The sequence below is a fragment of the Haliaeetus albicilla genome, chromosome Z, assembly GCF_947461875.1.
Source record: "Haliaeetus albicilla chromosome Z, bHalAlb1.1, whole genome shotgun sequence".
In the NCBI taxonomy this organism is placed as follows: Eukaryota; Metazoa; Chordata; class Aves; order Accipitriformes; family Accipitridae; genus Haliaeetus; species Haliaeetus albicilla.
This window is the reverse complement of record NC_091516.1, coordinates 22,812,381-22,829,304: the sequence shown is the minus strand read 5'-3', so window position 1 is coordinate 22,829,304 and position 16,924 is coordinate 22,812,381. Positions and strand designations below refer to the sequence as shown.

The following is a 16,924-nucleotide window of genomic DNA, read 5'->3' as shown; positions in this document are numbered from 1 at the left end:
AGTTTGCTTCTCCTGCTTAAAGCTTACCGGAAGAATCTGACAGCATACGGAGGCAAGGTGTTAAATCACAAGAGGAATTGGCGCACATTGGTGAAGGATAAAATAATGGAAGAAAATAAGAATTCTGACGGGTTTTTATTGTTATTTTACAGGGCTGGGCAGAAGGAAAGTGTCTCTGTCATAGTAAAGGATGACTCTGTTTTCCCTTCACTGAGACTGCAGAGAGAGAGTAGTAGTAGACTAGTACTGGACTTCCTATGCTTGAATAGAAAATGACTGGCAGGGATCAAGAGCTAAGAACCTGTTCATTACCAGTTTCCTCATTATTAAAGCATGACTGTTGAATATTGCAGAATTAAGAATGGAAGTATCCTTGTTCTAGTGACACACTGCTAGTCTGAGGCTTAGTTCAAAATTAAAAACACAGCAAAAAGAAGGATGTCAGGGACAGAAAGTCTTTGTGTTGCAAGTAACATGAAGTGTCTGGGTCATTTAAGTTTAAGAAGTGATAGGTGATGTGGTGGTGGCAGTTTTTAAACGTTTTGGATCTTTGCTAAACAGTAAGACCAGCTAAGAGGACATCAAGTACACTTTGGCCTGTAAAGCTATGCAAGACGTGAACATGAAGTCATGATTTAATGATATCTCTGTGAGCTGTAAACTGTGACCTTTGATACTGTCGTTTGAGTACGGCTTTTGATCTTGGCTGGGAGAAAGTCTTCCAGGGAGACAGTGAGTTCCAGCCCCCACAGGACTCTGTTGAAGGCTTGAGTTTATTTTGTGCTAATTATGCCTGGCAGTACACATCAGCACAGAGCTCAGTGCTGCATGTGTGGAAGAAGCACAGTGTGCCTGCACAGTGGTCCCCTCAATAAGGGAGAGAGGGGAAGAGGGATCCCATCAGCTAAAAAGCATCAGAATCACCACTGTTCTTGCACATTACAAGGGATCAATACACTTGAAGTAGAGCAGCATTCAAAAATACCCTGAGCCTTCTAGCCAAGAAAATGGAGCTATTGAGTAGATTCTGGTGAGGATCAGCTGCTATTTACTGTTAAGAAGTCATGTCCTGGCTATTTAAGACACATGACAAGATAGTTACTCCATGGTAGAACATAAACAGTTAAATACTAAGTTTTCTAATTGAGCTATTCATTACTACAAAGGGAAAGATCTACTTCAGAAAGTATAGAAACATTCTGAATAGCGACAGTGAGTATCAGATTTTGACAGTATATTAGGACTATTTGACTTACCATCTTCCTGCAGAGGATGAGAACTGCCTGAGAATAATACATTTTAATGCTGTTTTGTCATCATTAACTTGGCAGTAAATACTCTAGCAGGTGCCTGCTTATATGTTACTGAAGAGGAGTGCTACAGATAGTTTTTGCTGCCCTACCTGTTGACACTGCGGTTGACATCCAAAATGGTTTTCATTTGAGTTTAAGCGAACAAATCCTTCTGAAAGATTCTTCTGATGAAGCTTCTGTAAGTGTTAAGGGTCACTTGTTTGCTGAAGTATTTATTTCCTGGGGGAGTGTTCTCTTAGATGTAACACATCTTGTTTTTGTGATCCTTATCAAAATAGCATCCTCTCTGTATACCTCCCAATTTTTAGAAGACCTTATTTTCATTCCTTTTGTTTGCATCAGATGTGCATCTTAATGTGGGTATCTTGAAACTAAATTGTTATTGCTAGTTACACATTTTTTTCCCTAGAGTTTTGCTTTGCTCCCACTAATAACATCAAATATTTTCGGTAACTGTAGCCCAGTGAGACTTTTGTTAGTGAGAACAGTAGCTATACAAAACCAAGTCAGTGGCAATTAAATGTTGTTTATCAGATGAGGCTGATTGTTTTGGCTGTGTTGTAGAAGAGCCAACAAATAGTTTTAGAAGTTGAAAACCTAAATTCTGTAATCCCTATTCATGCAAAGTACTGTTTACACATTTAAGTCCAGCTAATATTAATAAAGTGATGTGGAACTCGGTCCTAAATATGTGATTTAAAATGTGGAAAATACAGTTAGATTAAAGGTAAACTTTTCTGCAATTCCATTTCTAGCTCCTGAATCCTCTTTCAAGAGAAGAGTTGGTAGGTCATTGCACCAGGGCTGATTGTATTAAAAGCTGACCAAATGTCCTGTATATATACAAAGACAGCAGCATGTACCAAGTTAATACTTAACTTTAGATGTATAACTGCCTTTCAGGAATGTTTTTACACTGAGCCCTGGTGTGGACAGATAGGTATTATTGTCTAATTCATTACATGTTTAAACAACTTTATTTTAAATACTAAAGCAATGACTTTTTTTGATTTGTTTTAGGCTAGTAGTTATGCTCCCTTTTTAATTAATCTGTAGGGAAAAAAATTAAAGTGGCTTAAGCTGTAAACTGTTTTGACATTTTAAATTACTAATGCTCTCGCTTTGTGTACATCCTGAGGATTATCATCCCAATAGTGAATATTCCAATACATCTCAGGGTTTTCAAATCAGTATTCTTATTCTTTGTTTCTATCGCAGCTCCAAGTAGTTGATTAGAAGAACCTACTTAAAGCTGCTAATAACTTCCTTATGGGCAATATATCCCCACTGTATGAGAACTGTTTCATGAGTAGCTCAGCACCAAGCCCAACATACATAAGCTATTGCTGGAATTCAAAACATTTATTCTTTTTTCATAAAAGTTTGAAATAGTAGTGAGAAAACTTTAAAAAATGCTGTGTGTTGGGAAAAGGTATCCTTAAAGTACCTAGACGGTAACACAGTGGTGTTTTATTCTCCTTGTAAGGTGGCATTGTTATCTTTGTGTAACACCCAATGTAGCACATTTTTCTTTTCCTTTTTTCATTTAGAAGTGAACTGTATTCACTGGGTGTAAATTCCATAGTAATTTCACTGAAGTAGTGTTAATTTAGTCTACTCCAGGATAAATTAAAGCATATGCTCATCTAAGGTGATAAAATGTGTTAATTTTCTGTCAATTCTAGGAAGCTGTATGTGGAGGTAGGGAAAAAACGAGATTGCCAAAATAAGACTGAGTCAGAAGGAGAACATGAGTCAGAAAGAGAATGTGAGTCAGCATTGCTTACTGAACTGTTCGTCAGTCTGCTAACTTGCTGTAGAAATTGGTTTGTAATGTTTTGGGAGGAGAGGAAAAAATGTGCTTTTTCTGAGCCTCTGCATAGAAATATTCCTTGTCTGCCAGCGAAGATAGCCAAGTTGCTTCTGAGTCAGTATGTTCCTTCCTTCTGACTGTTCTGGTATCAAGTTATGAATCTGAATTGGAGCGATTCCTTTTAGTTATGTTCCTCTGCTGCAGGATGTAGGAAAACAGTAGAAAATATATGTGAAGAGTAATTAAACAGGAGTGAGACTCTTTGGTAGAGAATATGATTCACTTACCAGAAACAAGGGTCTGAGAAAACTGGCTTCACAAATTTTATATTTGAATTGGCACAATAATTTCATGAGCTTAATTGATGTAAAGAATCCTGTTTGCATTGCCTGCAGGTTTTGGTCACACATAAAGGCAGCAGCATGGGAACTAGTCTGTAACACAGGAAAAGAACATGACAGCAATGTGCTGGAGAGAATCTGCTGCTTACCCATTTAATAGGAACAGATAGTTTTGGCAGGACGCCAGGGCTGTGTTGTTTTAAGGAACCTTGTTAAGAGAATATTTTACAAATATTGATATGTACCCTGGTAATGCTAGAGTTGGTGGTATGGTGGCACTTGGGAGCCTGATGGCTAACGGTCCTGTCTGATAAAAAGTGAGCATGTCCATGGCTATGTTATACAAAACAAAGATTAGGTTTCCCTTCCAAAGGAAGTTCCAGCAGTTGCTGACTGCAGGATAGGAAGTGTGCAGATTTACAGCGTACAGATACAGAAAATGTGTTTCTTTTCACTAAGATGAGGCCTAGTGAAGCAATGGAAATAGGACATTGCCCTTACATCTTGATCCTTGCATTCAGAAACATGGTAACAGTGGTGGGGTACTGTAATACTTTAATCAATTTATTTGCTTACTTTTCAGGTGAAGTGGTAGGAAACTTTCTTACTCTTCCTAGGCTGAACCCAGATATTTTACAACTAAGTGAATAAAGTTGTGATCAGTTGTTAAATCACCTGCTGTTATGAATGATCCACCTTTCGTCGGATTGTTTTACGAACTACGTGATTATACATCTCTCACTTGCGGTTCTCTTCCCTCTGTTACTTCAGATGACCGTTCATAGTTCCTCCATGCTTGGTGTAGCAGGTCATCGCCTCGTGTTGGGTGCTTCCATTCCAATAGCTCACAGAGTTCTTGGCCCACCTTAAAGTTAGCAAACGTTTTGTGAGGGGAAGGGACCAGAAGGTCCATCTGTCCTCTGCAATTTGGAACAACCCCCTCCTTAATATGGCCACTGGGATTTGTATTGGACGAGACCTGGAACAGGGCACTGCTTCAGTGCTGGTCACAGAATGGTTGTGGTGTGCAAGTCTGAGAGAGTAAAAACTCATTGTTGCCATCTGGTAGATATCAGCTTTGATTACTGGATTTTTTTTTTTCAAGACAATTCCTGCAAATTTGGTATTTAAAGAAGTAACTCTCCCCCTTTTTTCCCCCCTTCTTGAGAAATTATTTGAAAGCAAGTAGCCATTTTTCCTAGCAGGAAAGGCAGAGCAAATGGAATGTGTAATCTAACCAGGCATGGCCAAATGAATCTTAAATTTCCTAAAAAGCAAACGTGAAATGAGGATGTAGAAGCATGGGAACACACAGTGGTGGTGATGACATGTTACTGAGGGACTAACTCAGGTCCTTGCTTAAGTACCAGAAAAAAACCCCAGCCTCTAAATCTAGCTAAAAATTATTTCTTTGGAAATGATTTGTTAACAGATGGAATTAGCTAATAAAACAGTGTTTTACAAAACTTTCAGTCATTATAAATGAGGGGTTTTTTATTATTATTTTATTTCTTAACACTGTTCTTTGGAGGGCACACTATTTAAGACATTTGAAGAGGACATAAATGTGTACATTTCTCTAGTGCTTGTATAAATACTTTAATTAGGACAGATTCGTTTACATATTCAGAGTCTGAATGTACCCAAATACAGTTGCTTTCTTCATATTTGTTTTGCTAAACACTTTAATTCTGCTTTACTTAGTAGGAAGTGTAGGATCTTAAGCATACTTGTTCTAGTGATTGTTGTTAATGGGAAACCTTTAACCAGTAGAGCAGATTAGTGTGCTAAGTCCATTCCTTTGCCAAATAGGTGGGATGCTTTGTAATCTAGAGTCTGTGGTTCTCTTGATCCAGGCTCTGGAAAAAAAACTTACTTTGGGAGTATGGAGAGGTGTTACAGGCTGAGGCTTTGGCAGGTATCCAGACTAAATGCTCAGCCAGGTAATTTTATTTTCTGGATTTAGAAGCTAGAATGTCTAAAATAGAAAATGAGTTTGTGGTTGGTCTTGATAGGTTGAGGGTTTTTTTCCTAAACTAAAGTACAGAAGGTATGAATTCACTATGTGAGGAGATAGATATTCTGCGTGTCTCCTACATGGCTTTCTTGGTCAAGGAATGGTAGAAGGTGTCTGTGTGTTAGAACTGTAAGGCAGTTTGCTATTTTGGCCTGTATATCCATGCAAGATGTGAACATGAAGTGATGATTTGCATTTACAATTTAATGTCTGATGTTCTAATTTTTCAAAGATTGTTTAAGTTAGATCTGAGAAGTGCAAAGTCCCCTGTTAATTTCGGTGCAAGTAGCATCGTAAAGATAAAAAGCTGTGTCCACTGAAACATGAAGAAGAAAGTTCTTAATCCTTTGTGACCTACAGCAAATTGCTGCTTTCTGATGAAAAATCATATGCTTGATATACCGCTTTCCTTTTCCTCTCATCAAAGAGGAGCCAAAGGGAAAGAATTAATTGGGGTGTTTGGGACAGAGGAGAAAGTAAAAAAAATCAAAAAGATTAAGCAAACTGTGTTAAAAGAGGAAGCAAAAAATTGTGCATGATCCTGTTGAATTCATAGTGAAAATGGTGTCTCATTTTGTAACTATCTTGGAACGTGTCCCTTCTCTTGAACATTTTCACTCTTACAATTTTTCACTGAGAGGTGTGTTTCAGAAACTTTTGATGTGGTATATGCAGTGGGGGAAATTTGAAAAATAAACCTATAGATTCACTCAGATACACTTCTGTCATTGAGTAGCCTTGATTATCAACTATCTTGCAGAGATGAATCACACATTCTTATATACCAAAAGGTTTAGGACTTTGAAAATGAAAAAAAAAAATAACAAGCCAAACCCCAGGTTTTTTTACAGTTCAATTTTAACACTTCAGTTAAAGTAGTCTCAAAGGTAAGGTTTATAATAAAACCACTGCATTTATATACAACATAAAGCTTTCTGAATAAAAATAAAAGACCATAATATATGCCTATAATTAGTGGAACTGCCTTGTAAAAAATGAACGTCTAGATAACAGGTTAACCAAGATTAGCCAGTGTAGTCTGAATTATAAATTGTACCTTTATGTTCTATATTTTCCAGTGCAGCCTCGCGTATGAAGAGTGGTATATAAACAACAACAAAATGCTGACTCTTTTTTGTCTCCCTGCAACAAGAGAAAAGATACTGCTATTGCTTGTCTGAAGGATTTTTACTTGTTATTGGGGCTTGTATTTATACATAGACCTAAGTAAACTTGCTGTAGAGTATAACTTCCATGAAATATGTTTAAGAATATTGGAAGGCAACTTGGATTATCTAGCCTAAGGGTATTTAAGTGAGAGAACATAAACTGATAGTGGCAATGGGACAGTATGTCATTGGTGACATAGGCCAGCAATGAAGAGAACACAAATGTAGTAGGTTTGCTCTCCAGTAGTTGTGCAGTACGAATCATTACAGGCTAATAAAGACTTCTGTAGCCGTACCTATACCCTATACAGTAGGGCAAACGTTGCAGTGCTCGTTCCCCAGGCTCTCACCTAGGACTGGATGTTGGGGTGAAGCCTGGGGGGGTGATGGGCTGGCAGGAACCCTAGGCTCATGGGAAAAGAGACGGCCGCTTTGCTGGTAAGGCTTGGGGGGAAAAAAGGTGACTGGATCGCCACAGTGTCCCCTCTCTGCTGGTGTGACAGTGGTGCTTTTGTTGGACAGCGGGAGGTCGGGGCTGTAGGTTGGTTGCACGAGGAAAACGACCTTTCCTGCAGAGCCTGCCCAGCCAGAGGATGGAAAGCTTAGCCAGTGGCTGGTGGTGACGGTTGAAGCAGAGCTGCAAATGCTTCGCTTTTAAGGGCTGTAGGTTAAATTACATAAATCTTAAAATTGTATAAATAGTAGTCAAGTTGAATCCCAGTATGGGAGAAAATGTATTTAAATTGTATTTAAATTTGTTGGTAACAATCTGATGGTAAAACTGACAGATTTCAACTGTTGGGCAGTTCACTGTTTCATTATGAAGGGCAGGATTTGCCGCTTGGTGTGTTCAATAATAAATATCTAGTAGTTGCCAAGAACTGTGTTAGAGATTTTAGTTTTCTACAGAAGGTGAATTTTTCAAGTATTGGCACTGAAAAATGACAGAAAATAAAGCTGCAAAAGTGTTTTGTGATGTCATCTAGCCTTATCCCAATTTTCTGCCCCAGAAGGGATACAAAAAACAGAGCCAATGTTCTCAAAGCTTTTAGGTGATGGAGAGAGGAGGAGCGTAGGGGAAGTTGATGATTCTGTGTAAAAACCTGTCTAGTCATATTTCCATGTCCCCCTTTTTCTTGGTTTGGTTTTTTTGTGTGCAAGTGTGTTACTGTCAGATTTAGAGCAGCTGCACTCTTCTGTTGTTACTCTTCTTAAATTCCTCCTTCAGGGTTCTTCTTTGGTCAGCACTTAAATATTCATCTCATTGACACAATCTGTTGCTTACCACTGCTTAACCTTCCTTGGATAAAGCCCATTATAGAGCCTAAACCTGTTGTTTTAAAGCTGTGGACAGAGTATCTTTTCCAGATCCAGCTGTGTACACTGAAGGCTGAGTAGCTTCTAGCTATTTGTCACAACTGTGAATGTCCAGTTGGTCACCAGTTCTGCCCATGGAGCAATTCGTGAGTGCTCCCGAGTCTTCCAGACAACACTGGCTGAGACAGCAGTTTTGTTGAATGGCTTCCTCTTAAGCAAGTGCAAGTGATTTAACTTGAAGTGAATTAGGAACAACAAAAACTTTTGGCATAGCTGCAGGCTTCTGACAGGACTATTTTTGGCATAGCTGTTTACAGAGTGAGAGTGTGTTTACTGCTTTCTTGGATGAAAATATTATTTTGTCATCACTCTCAAGACTTAGATATGAATACAGTCTGAAACTGCATTTGTACTGATATGGAGAGTTAAAAGCTTGGACACAGTGATAAGTTCAGAGTATTTGTGTTACATATGTAGCAGTGAAAGTGACTCCATTGCATATTGACTGGTAAAAAAAGGAGGACAAAGCTATAAACATCACTTAATGGGCAAAGAGGGCACACCCACGTAGCATGGATAAAGTGTTATGCATGTGACTTGTTATTGTAAAGCTAGATTTTTAAAACGAGTAATAAAATTGCTATAAAAGACCTTCAGTGTTATCTAGGGGAAAAAAATCTTTTCATTTTGTTTTTATATTTACAGTTTGACTAACAAGAATCTTTTTTTAGGGCATCCAAGATGGATCTCAAGTGTGCTCTGGAAGAATGTTCAATGGCACTGAACTTATTTCTGAACAATAAGTTCTCTGAAGCCCTGGAACTACTTCGTCCATGGTGAGGTCCTGTTATTTGCTGAAGTTACTGTAAACAGATAGTGTAAAATATGCTGTCTGGTAGTTGAAGATTAATTTAAGGCCTCTGAAGACAGTAGTTTTTACTTATTCCCTTTTGTCCAAAAGCATTTCTTAGTATCTTTGGGTTTTAGCAGTGCGCTTGTTTCTCCTTAAGACCATTAGCAAAACCTGCTAATGAAGCACTGAACTGTTCTGTTGGAGTTTATCATTCAAGCTGTCTTTCCTCACGCAGAGGGGAAAAGCAGGGGAGCAAGACCTTATCCAATGTATCTTTGATCAGAGAATTTCTACAGTGGAACTGCTTTTGACAGGACAACAAAGCTGGAACAAAACTCCAGAATACTCTTTTTGTTGCTTTTTATATTATGTTTGAGTCACAGTAGCGTTTACCCTTAAAACCCACCTTTTGATCTTCTGACTAATTCTGCCTGTGGTTCCCCTGTTGCCTTTGCTCCACTGAGAAGAAAAGCATGGCAGTGCAGAGGGAGGGAACTAAAGAATACCGACAGGTTCGTAGGATAAACCTAGCTTACCTGTGACTGCCTGGGGAGGCAATCTGAGTGGCTGTTCTTTAGGACTGGGATCTGAATGAATCCCGTTCACTCTTCTTCTCCTGTCTGTGTCTCAAAGATGTGTATGATGTTGAGGGATGTGTCAGTGAGAGGTAGTAGAGCGAGGTGAAGTTATGGCTCTGCAGTTTGGTGATAGTAAGACTGAGAATGATAGGTTGGTGTTGTTAGGTCAGCAGTATGGACAGGTGGAAGAACATGGTTAAATGAAACCTTGGGAGGATGACACAGCTATCAAGTGTTTGCTTGTAGTCGTATGGAGAGCTCAAGTGTAGAGGAGGTAGGCAGGAATAATACCTTTTCAGATGAGCTATACGTATACCCAGGCTCATTCTCTGAGCATTGCGGAGTGTTATTTGTGATAGAGCAACGCTTTGAGAAGGCCCACCTGCACTTGTGCATGCTAAAATTGTTTTTGGGTAGTATGCAAAATACCAAATTCTACATGCAAGGATTGTGCATGCGTGTATTACTAAATACACAGACATATTACCCAAATATTTTTTGTACATTTCATACATACGTGTTTCATTTTGCGTTATAAAACAAAAAAACCTTGTTTCATACAATAGTGTTTTTATTTACAGTAAAGTATTTCTTTTAGTTGACTTTTTCTATGAAGAAGAAAAATACTGTAAATTCCATGATTTTGATGCTTCAAGTCCCTGGCAGCTAATAGACTTTGAGCTTATTATATGGCGTATTCAGCTAATCTGCAAAGGAGGACCTAGCCTAGCACGGAAACAAAAAGCCACCTTTAAAAATAGAGGCGCCAATTGCTTTACTGAAAAGTAGACTTTTAAAGAAAGTTAAACTTAAATCCTTAAATAATGTAAAAAGTTTAGGGAAAGTGTTGATATATTTAAGAAATAAACACTTAGCCCAAGGGTCTGTCTTCCTTGACTCTGCTGAAGTTTCCTGTCTTCAGAATTACATTTGGTGGGTAGCTCCGTGGGGAAGAGAAAAGCTCAAGGAAACTGGAGAGGATCCAACAGAGAGCGAGCAGCATGGGTAGAAGACTAGAACATGTGACTCAGTAAGATTGTGAGAGCTGGGTTTGGTTTAGTTTGGCAAAAAGGAGACTTGGGCATTAACCTAACAGCAGTCTGGAGCTACTGAGGGGAAGCTGCAAAGACAGAGACATCTTTCTCCATAGTGGCAGATGGTAAAACAGGAGGCAGTCACCCCAAGTTGAGGCTTAGGAGGTTCAAACCGGACATTAGGAAAAAGTACATGGATAGTACAGTACCAGAGAGGCCTCCAGAGGGCTATGCAGCCTTCATTTTCTTGAACCACTTGAAACTTGGTTAGACAAAACCTGAGTTCACCTGACATAGTGTTGGCAATAGTGCTGCTGCAACTGTTAGGTTTGAGTATATGACCTCCCGTAGCCACTTTCCAACAACATTATTTTTTTTGGATTGTGTAATTATGTTGTGGAAGCCAGGCTGATTCCGTGTAGCCATTTATGCAGCACTGAGCATGTGTGTACTGACTTTTCTGTGACACAAATGCAGATTTTTGTGTCTTTGGATCAAGTAGTAATGTTAGAAGGATGTCCTTACTTCTTATGCTAAGTGAAAGCAGATGGATGAGTATTTATGTCAAGGCTTAATTAGCTAAATTAAATTGATATACCAGCAGCCTATAAATGGGATATAATTAAGTGCAAATGTTTGTGTAACCCAGTTAGGATATGTTCTGGAACTTGCTGTGACAGTATCCTGTGGAGGCAGACCTGTAGCACCCAGTGGAAGATGATACTTGCTAGGTTATGTTCTCATGTCCATTACTTTCCCGCTTTATTCTTCTGACTTTTCACAAATTAATGCAAATGTCTCAGCATTTAATTTTGTATTGTAATTTAAAGTTTTGCTTAAATGCACAAGATTTATATGTTTGCCCTAGGTCTAAAGATAGCATGTACCATGCCCTTGGGTACAGCACTATTTTAGTTATGCAAGCTGCTATGACCTTTGAACAGCAGGATATACAAATGGGAATTTCTACAATGAAGGAAGCTTTGCAAACCTGCCAAAGGTAAGCCCAAGCAGTGAACATTTATGAGGTACTTAATCCACTAAGTGTTCTTAGTAAGATATCTCAGCTGTCTGTACACTTTCAAAGCAGGCTATTGTCAGTATGATACTGATCTAAATTTGGAAAGGTGGAGTAAGTCTCACTATCCAATTATTATGGGTAAGAATATGTTTCCTAGTATTGTGGAAACGACAGATTTGTCAGGTCTAGGCATGTATGGCCTCTAAAGTTAGTTAAATGTTTGGTTGGGTATGTATACCTTCACGTAAGCTGACACTACCCGATTGAACTGCCTGAGCTATTTCAACCTATGACTTTTTGTTTTCCATGGGGATCAACAATTTCAAAGCTCCATATTTTTAATTTTCCCTTTCATCGTGACAATACTCTTTTATAAAAGTTGTTTGCAAAGGTGGACCTGATAGTCTAATAGGATTAAGCTTGTACTGAGGCTTCTTCTAAAACCAAAGCAATTTTTGTATTATTGTTCCAAATATAAGTGTTTAGCTTACCTTAAAATTAAAGGGCTATTATTCCTTTCAAGAAAAGGATCTGTACCTTTTGCTTCTGGTCTTGCTTGGAACAACAGTGAAATAGAGTAGAAAATAGAAGTTATTAGTGACCTTTTATTTTTTTAATTAAAACACCTTAGAAAATGGGTTGTCAAAGCTAAAGTGCTTAACAAGACTCTGACAAAACCAGAAATGAGTGCTTTATTCTACTGAACTGGTTCTTCATCATATTGGTTAGGCCATAATTTATCATTAATGTTCTCCAAAGAAATTACTTCCAAATGTTGTTAGTTTAGACATTTAACATCACCTCCTTAGCAATGACAAACAAAAGAAAAGGAAGCAGGACAAAATGATCAGATACTGCTGAGGAAAATAAAGGGTCAGCAGTTTCTGCCTCTTTTTCAGGTGTGCTATGGATTCACTGTTCAATCTGAACTATGTTGTTTAGTATGTCTGAAAATGAGGTGTCTCTTTGTACTTCAGATGGTTTCAATGAGCGCCTCCATCTCTTCACGATACAAACTTTTATTCTTAAGTGCTCTGGCCTAGTCTGTCACAAAACTCATAAAATGCAAGATAAAGGCAATGAAGCACTCCAAGGTGAAGAATTGCCAGAACTACATGTGCCTTAATTGACCGTATTTTTTTGTATGCATTATGTTAACCTGTAGTGTCATAATCTTTGTTGTTAGGATGCTGTGCTTTTCAGTGTGCAGAATAGTGTAAACAAATGATAAGCTAATGCTCAGCATTTATAATTAATGACTTCCTGGCTTACAAAGTACATTCCTTTTCTGAATGCAGGATTGTTTCTTTAGCTTCTTCATCAAGCAGAGTTGTTTATAAATAGTAACTAATTCATTTTTTGAATGCCATGCTAAAATAAACTAGCAGTTTATAACATGGACAGTTGAGATCTGTTGAAAGTAAAATATGTGACTGTTTTGACATAATATCTGGCATAAAAGTGCCATAAAATACTGAAGTATTTATGTTTTCATTTGTATTAAACACAGAGCTCCCTTTGATTTTTTTCATTCTAATTCTGAGTGAAAGTTTAAGAAATGGAAAAAAGTGATCCATAAAATTTTTAAGTCCAGTTCAAGTGGCTTGCCCAGCGTCAGAGAGACCTCTGCAGCTGGTGGGTGGAAGTGGGGTGGAAGTTACTGTACACTTAAAGTAGATTAAATGCACGCTTGGAACATCAGTTAAGGTTGGATAGGCTTCTGCGTCTAGATGCATACCAGTGGCCATGATCAGAGTACTCAAAGAATTGCAACTATTGGCAAATCATCACTTCAGTAAGAATGTCTATAAATTGTGGTTGGAAATGGTTAAAAATTACAAATAATTAAGTTCAAGTTTGTTTTGAAATGTCACTCATGCTGTGTGGGTTTCTTTTCTTCCACGTACAACTGATTTAGATTCAGGAAAAGAAGCACGGTGGTGGAATCCTTGTCCAATCTAGTATCTAAACAGTCAGTGGATCAGTTGAGTGAAGGTAAGTGGTTTGTAATACAATTAAAATAAAGTGAAAAAAGCTCAAAACCACCCTACCAATGTGTACGAATATGCTTAACTCTGTAACTTGACTAGTGCCTTACAGTAAAAAAAAAAAACAAACCAACCACCTATATGATGGGTTTTTTTGAATTTGAATGCAAAGCTTCTCAAAATAGGGGGTTCAACCTAATTTTTTTCTGGCTCTGAACATGCATGAATTGAAGGGAATGTCTTTCACAATACATTATAGGACTGAAGAGAGATTTCCGTTTTAGTTTTTTTGTTTGTTTGGTTGGTTTTTTTACTTAAGACAGCTCCCAAAACTTTAAGAATCATTGATGCTGTGGAATATGTCCTTGTCATTAGTTGCATTGGAATCTGAATATGTTAAGTTTTGTGGTTGTCTGTTTTGCCTTAAGGTGTTTTGGGAAATGGTGTCAGTACATTGTTCATGGCTCTGAAAATGCTGATCTCCTATTTCTGATTTGGGCAGAATCAAGTATGCATTTTTTCTAACCTGACACAAAAGAATCCTCTTTAATACTGGACACATCAAACTCGCCACATGTGTACTGTACATACTGCAGCCTTGTGCACGTGGCTGGTCTTGCAGCATGGGTGCAGAGTAGCTCATGTCTTGTGTGTTAAGTCAAATGTACTTCAGTGCTGCATGAGGACAGAAAGTCTGCCTGGGGCTTTTGGTTTGTTGAGCATGACTTAGTGAAAACCTGTTCGTAATGTCTTACTGGGCTTAGGAAAAACCTGAGCCGCGGTGAGTGTTACCATTCATCTGTAAAAGTTTTTACTAAGACATGGAAGAAGGGTTGGAAGACCTAGTTGCTGTAGGGTGATATTTATTTAAACTTAGGATCAATGGAAAGTACAGGAGAGCATCCACCAGAATGACAAGTAGCTTTTGCCCTAGGCTGAAGTCAGCTCTGGCAAGATCAAAGGTTTTGTCTGAGGAGAAGCAAAATAGAAGACTTCTATTGGGATTTGTGTGTTACAGCTATTATTCTGCAGTTATCAAAATGGCAACAGCAGAATTCTGCTTTTTTTTCTTTTCTTGGCAGCATTTTATTTGTTCCAGTGACCCCAAGAAGATAATATTGACACTAACTTTGCTGACAGTAAATAACTTTTCTTTCTCATATAGAGGAAATGCATGCTGAAATCTGCTATGCTGAATGCTTGCTACAGAAAGCAGCTCTCACCTTCGTACAGGTAAAGTCAGTTGTTTATTTTGTATCTGTGTTTAATGGAAAGATGTTAATACTTGTAAAACATTGTTCCCACAATAGATATGGTATTTAAAACGCAAACTTTTTCCTAGTGAGTGAATGTTATTTCATGGCAGTGTTTGAAAGTATGGGTAAATACTGTGCTACCCAGCGAAATCCTCTCTTTGTTTATATGAATAACCAAAGATGTTATTGATAGCAAGGAAACAAAAACCTAAGGTATATTGCAGTCTTACGAGGATGGTATGTTTAAATGAATTGCCTCACATCTGCCAGTGTCCAGCACTTGTTTAAAAAGATGTTCAAGTATAAGGAAATGTCTTGTTTGAAAGTGCAAGTCTTTTTTGCACAAAAAGGATAGAATGTTTCCCAACTAACAAAACTTCAACTGATGCGTGCTTGTCTCCCAATTCAATATTATTCTCCATGCACTTTTGACATGGTGTCAGGAACAATATAGTAATGAATGATTATAAAATGAGTGTGCCTTAGCATCTGAGGATGGTGACGATAATGAAAATGTAACTATTCAAGAAAGAAGTAGCAAGAGGGCTTGTAGTAAAACACTTGCATTTGGTTGTTCAGTCTTGCAGACAAAACAACTGAGGTCTTTTGAAATGGTGACCCTTTTGTAGAAGCCAGAATTTCCTTTGGTTGATGATGCTGAGCCTTTTTTTGTGCTGCTTAATTTTCCACATCATATATGCTGTTCCTGAGTATTTCAATGTGCATTTCTGAAATGCCTGCACACATTCCTCTTCGGTGTCAGTTCTAAGAGAAAAAATTCTGTCCTGTTGAGGTGTTAACCATCTTGCTTTTCAGGAATTTATTTTTGATGGCTAGTAAGTACATTGTGGCTTTACTTTGACTTTTTTCTGGAGGTTAGTAAGCACACATGTTGGGTAGTACATGTGAGTACTGTTGATCAGCAAAGGGAATTCATCTGTTCGGGGGATTCTTTGGTTTGTCTTCTGTCAGGTTCCGGGCTCACTTGTGTGTGTCAGAATCGGTATTTCAAAACTTTCTTAAAAGTTCCTACAGCACCACCTGGTGGAGAGCTTTCTTGTTTCATTTATATGCATTGGAAATTCTGTTAAAAGTAACTGACTTTTTTTTCACCCCCCTCTTAAGTTTTAAAATTTGTAATATGCACCAGAGCAATGTTACACCAGAGGGTGTTAACTTCAGTCTCAGAGATGAGTCTAATAACTGAAACACATTTTTAATGTTTCCAACTACTGTTAAGTTACAAATAAATTTAACTGTAGCTGGAAGATTTTTATGTGTGTATTATATGTATAGCTGAATGCACATTTCTGTACAATTAATTTTTTTTCCCCAGGATGAAAACATGATCAACTTTATCAAAGGTGGCCTCAAAATTAGGACAAGTTACCAAATATACAAGTAAGCCATTAGAAAACACTTGGATTCAGTGTTGGTATAAGCAGGTGCAGTTGCATTAATACCTCCAAAATAAAAAGAAATATTTTTATAGCAGTCATAATGATTATACTTCATATGATTTCTAAGTCGTGCTTCTCCTTCCCTCCTTTTTTTTCCTGCATCAAAAGAGAATGTCATCAAGTGCGACAGATGACTCAGGGGAGCAAAAGCAAAAATGAAACTTACCACCAGTTTGAAGGAGGAGTAAATCTTGGAATCGGAGCATTCAACTTGGTATGACTTTTTCAGACTACAGAAAGGCCATTGGGATAATCTGTAGGATTCTTTCTTTGCAGATACAGTACTGTAATCCTGTTTAAAAATTACACATTTGTAAAATGGAGATACAGGTTTTGAAGGTTTTATGAAATATGAAGACAGCAGTGGCTTTTTGCGTGCATGCCTTCTAGGATCTTTTTACTAAGTTATTCTGAATTATGTTTAATTCTCTTGGACTAATTAATTTACGTATTTCTTAAGAGGAAAACCAGCTACATCTACTTGTGTGTACCAGGAATTTTTAAGATGCTTATGCTGTTGATTACAGGATACCTGGAGTGACTGCTTTTATTCCAACACCCATATGTATACCATGCTTTGCTTCAGTGGCATACTGTAGATTGGCATAGGTAATTACAAATTCAGAATAATGAGCAGTAGTTTACTGAGTTTGTGCAAAAGAAAACTGGGCACATCCACTAGCAGTTTTCTTTACAATTTACTACAGTTGCCTTTTCACACCTGTTGTGGCAATGGTGAGAGTTGATTTCTGCTGGTATGTTAA

General features: G+C 37.9%; 1 protein-coding gene across 5 annotated transcripts in view; it reads left to right on the top strand.

Moving 5' to 3' along the window:
• The window catches only part of TTC39B (tetratricopeptide repeat domain 39B), a 77,966-nt gene that overhangs the window by 40,751 nt on the left and 20,291 nt on the right, over window positions 1–16,924 (top strand). For all 5 annotated transcript variants that reach the window (XM_069776801.1, XM_069776800.1, XM_069776803.1 and 2 more), the window contains 6 exons: window positions 8,702–8,806; window positions 11,304–11,435; window positions 13,375–13,451; window positions 14,610–14,677; window positions 16,037–16,101; window positions 16,269–16,374. In XM_069776801.1, the coding sequence (XP_069632902.1) occupies window positions 8,702–8,806; window positions 11,304–11,435; window positions 13,375–13,451; window positions 14,610–14,677; window positions 16,037–16,101; window positions 16,269–16,374 (553 nt within the window). The remainder of the gene's footprint in view (window positions 1–8,701; window positions 8,807–11,303; window positions 11,436–13,374; window positions 13,452–14,609; window positions 14,678–16,036; window positions 16,102–16,268; window positions 16,375–16,924) is intronic.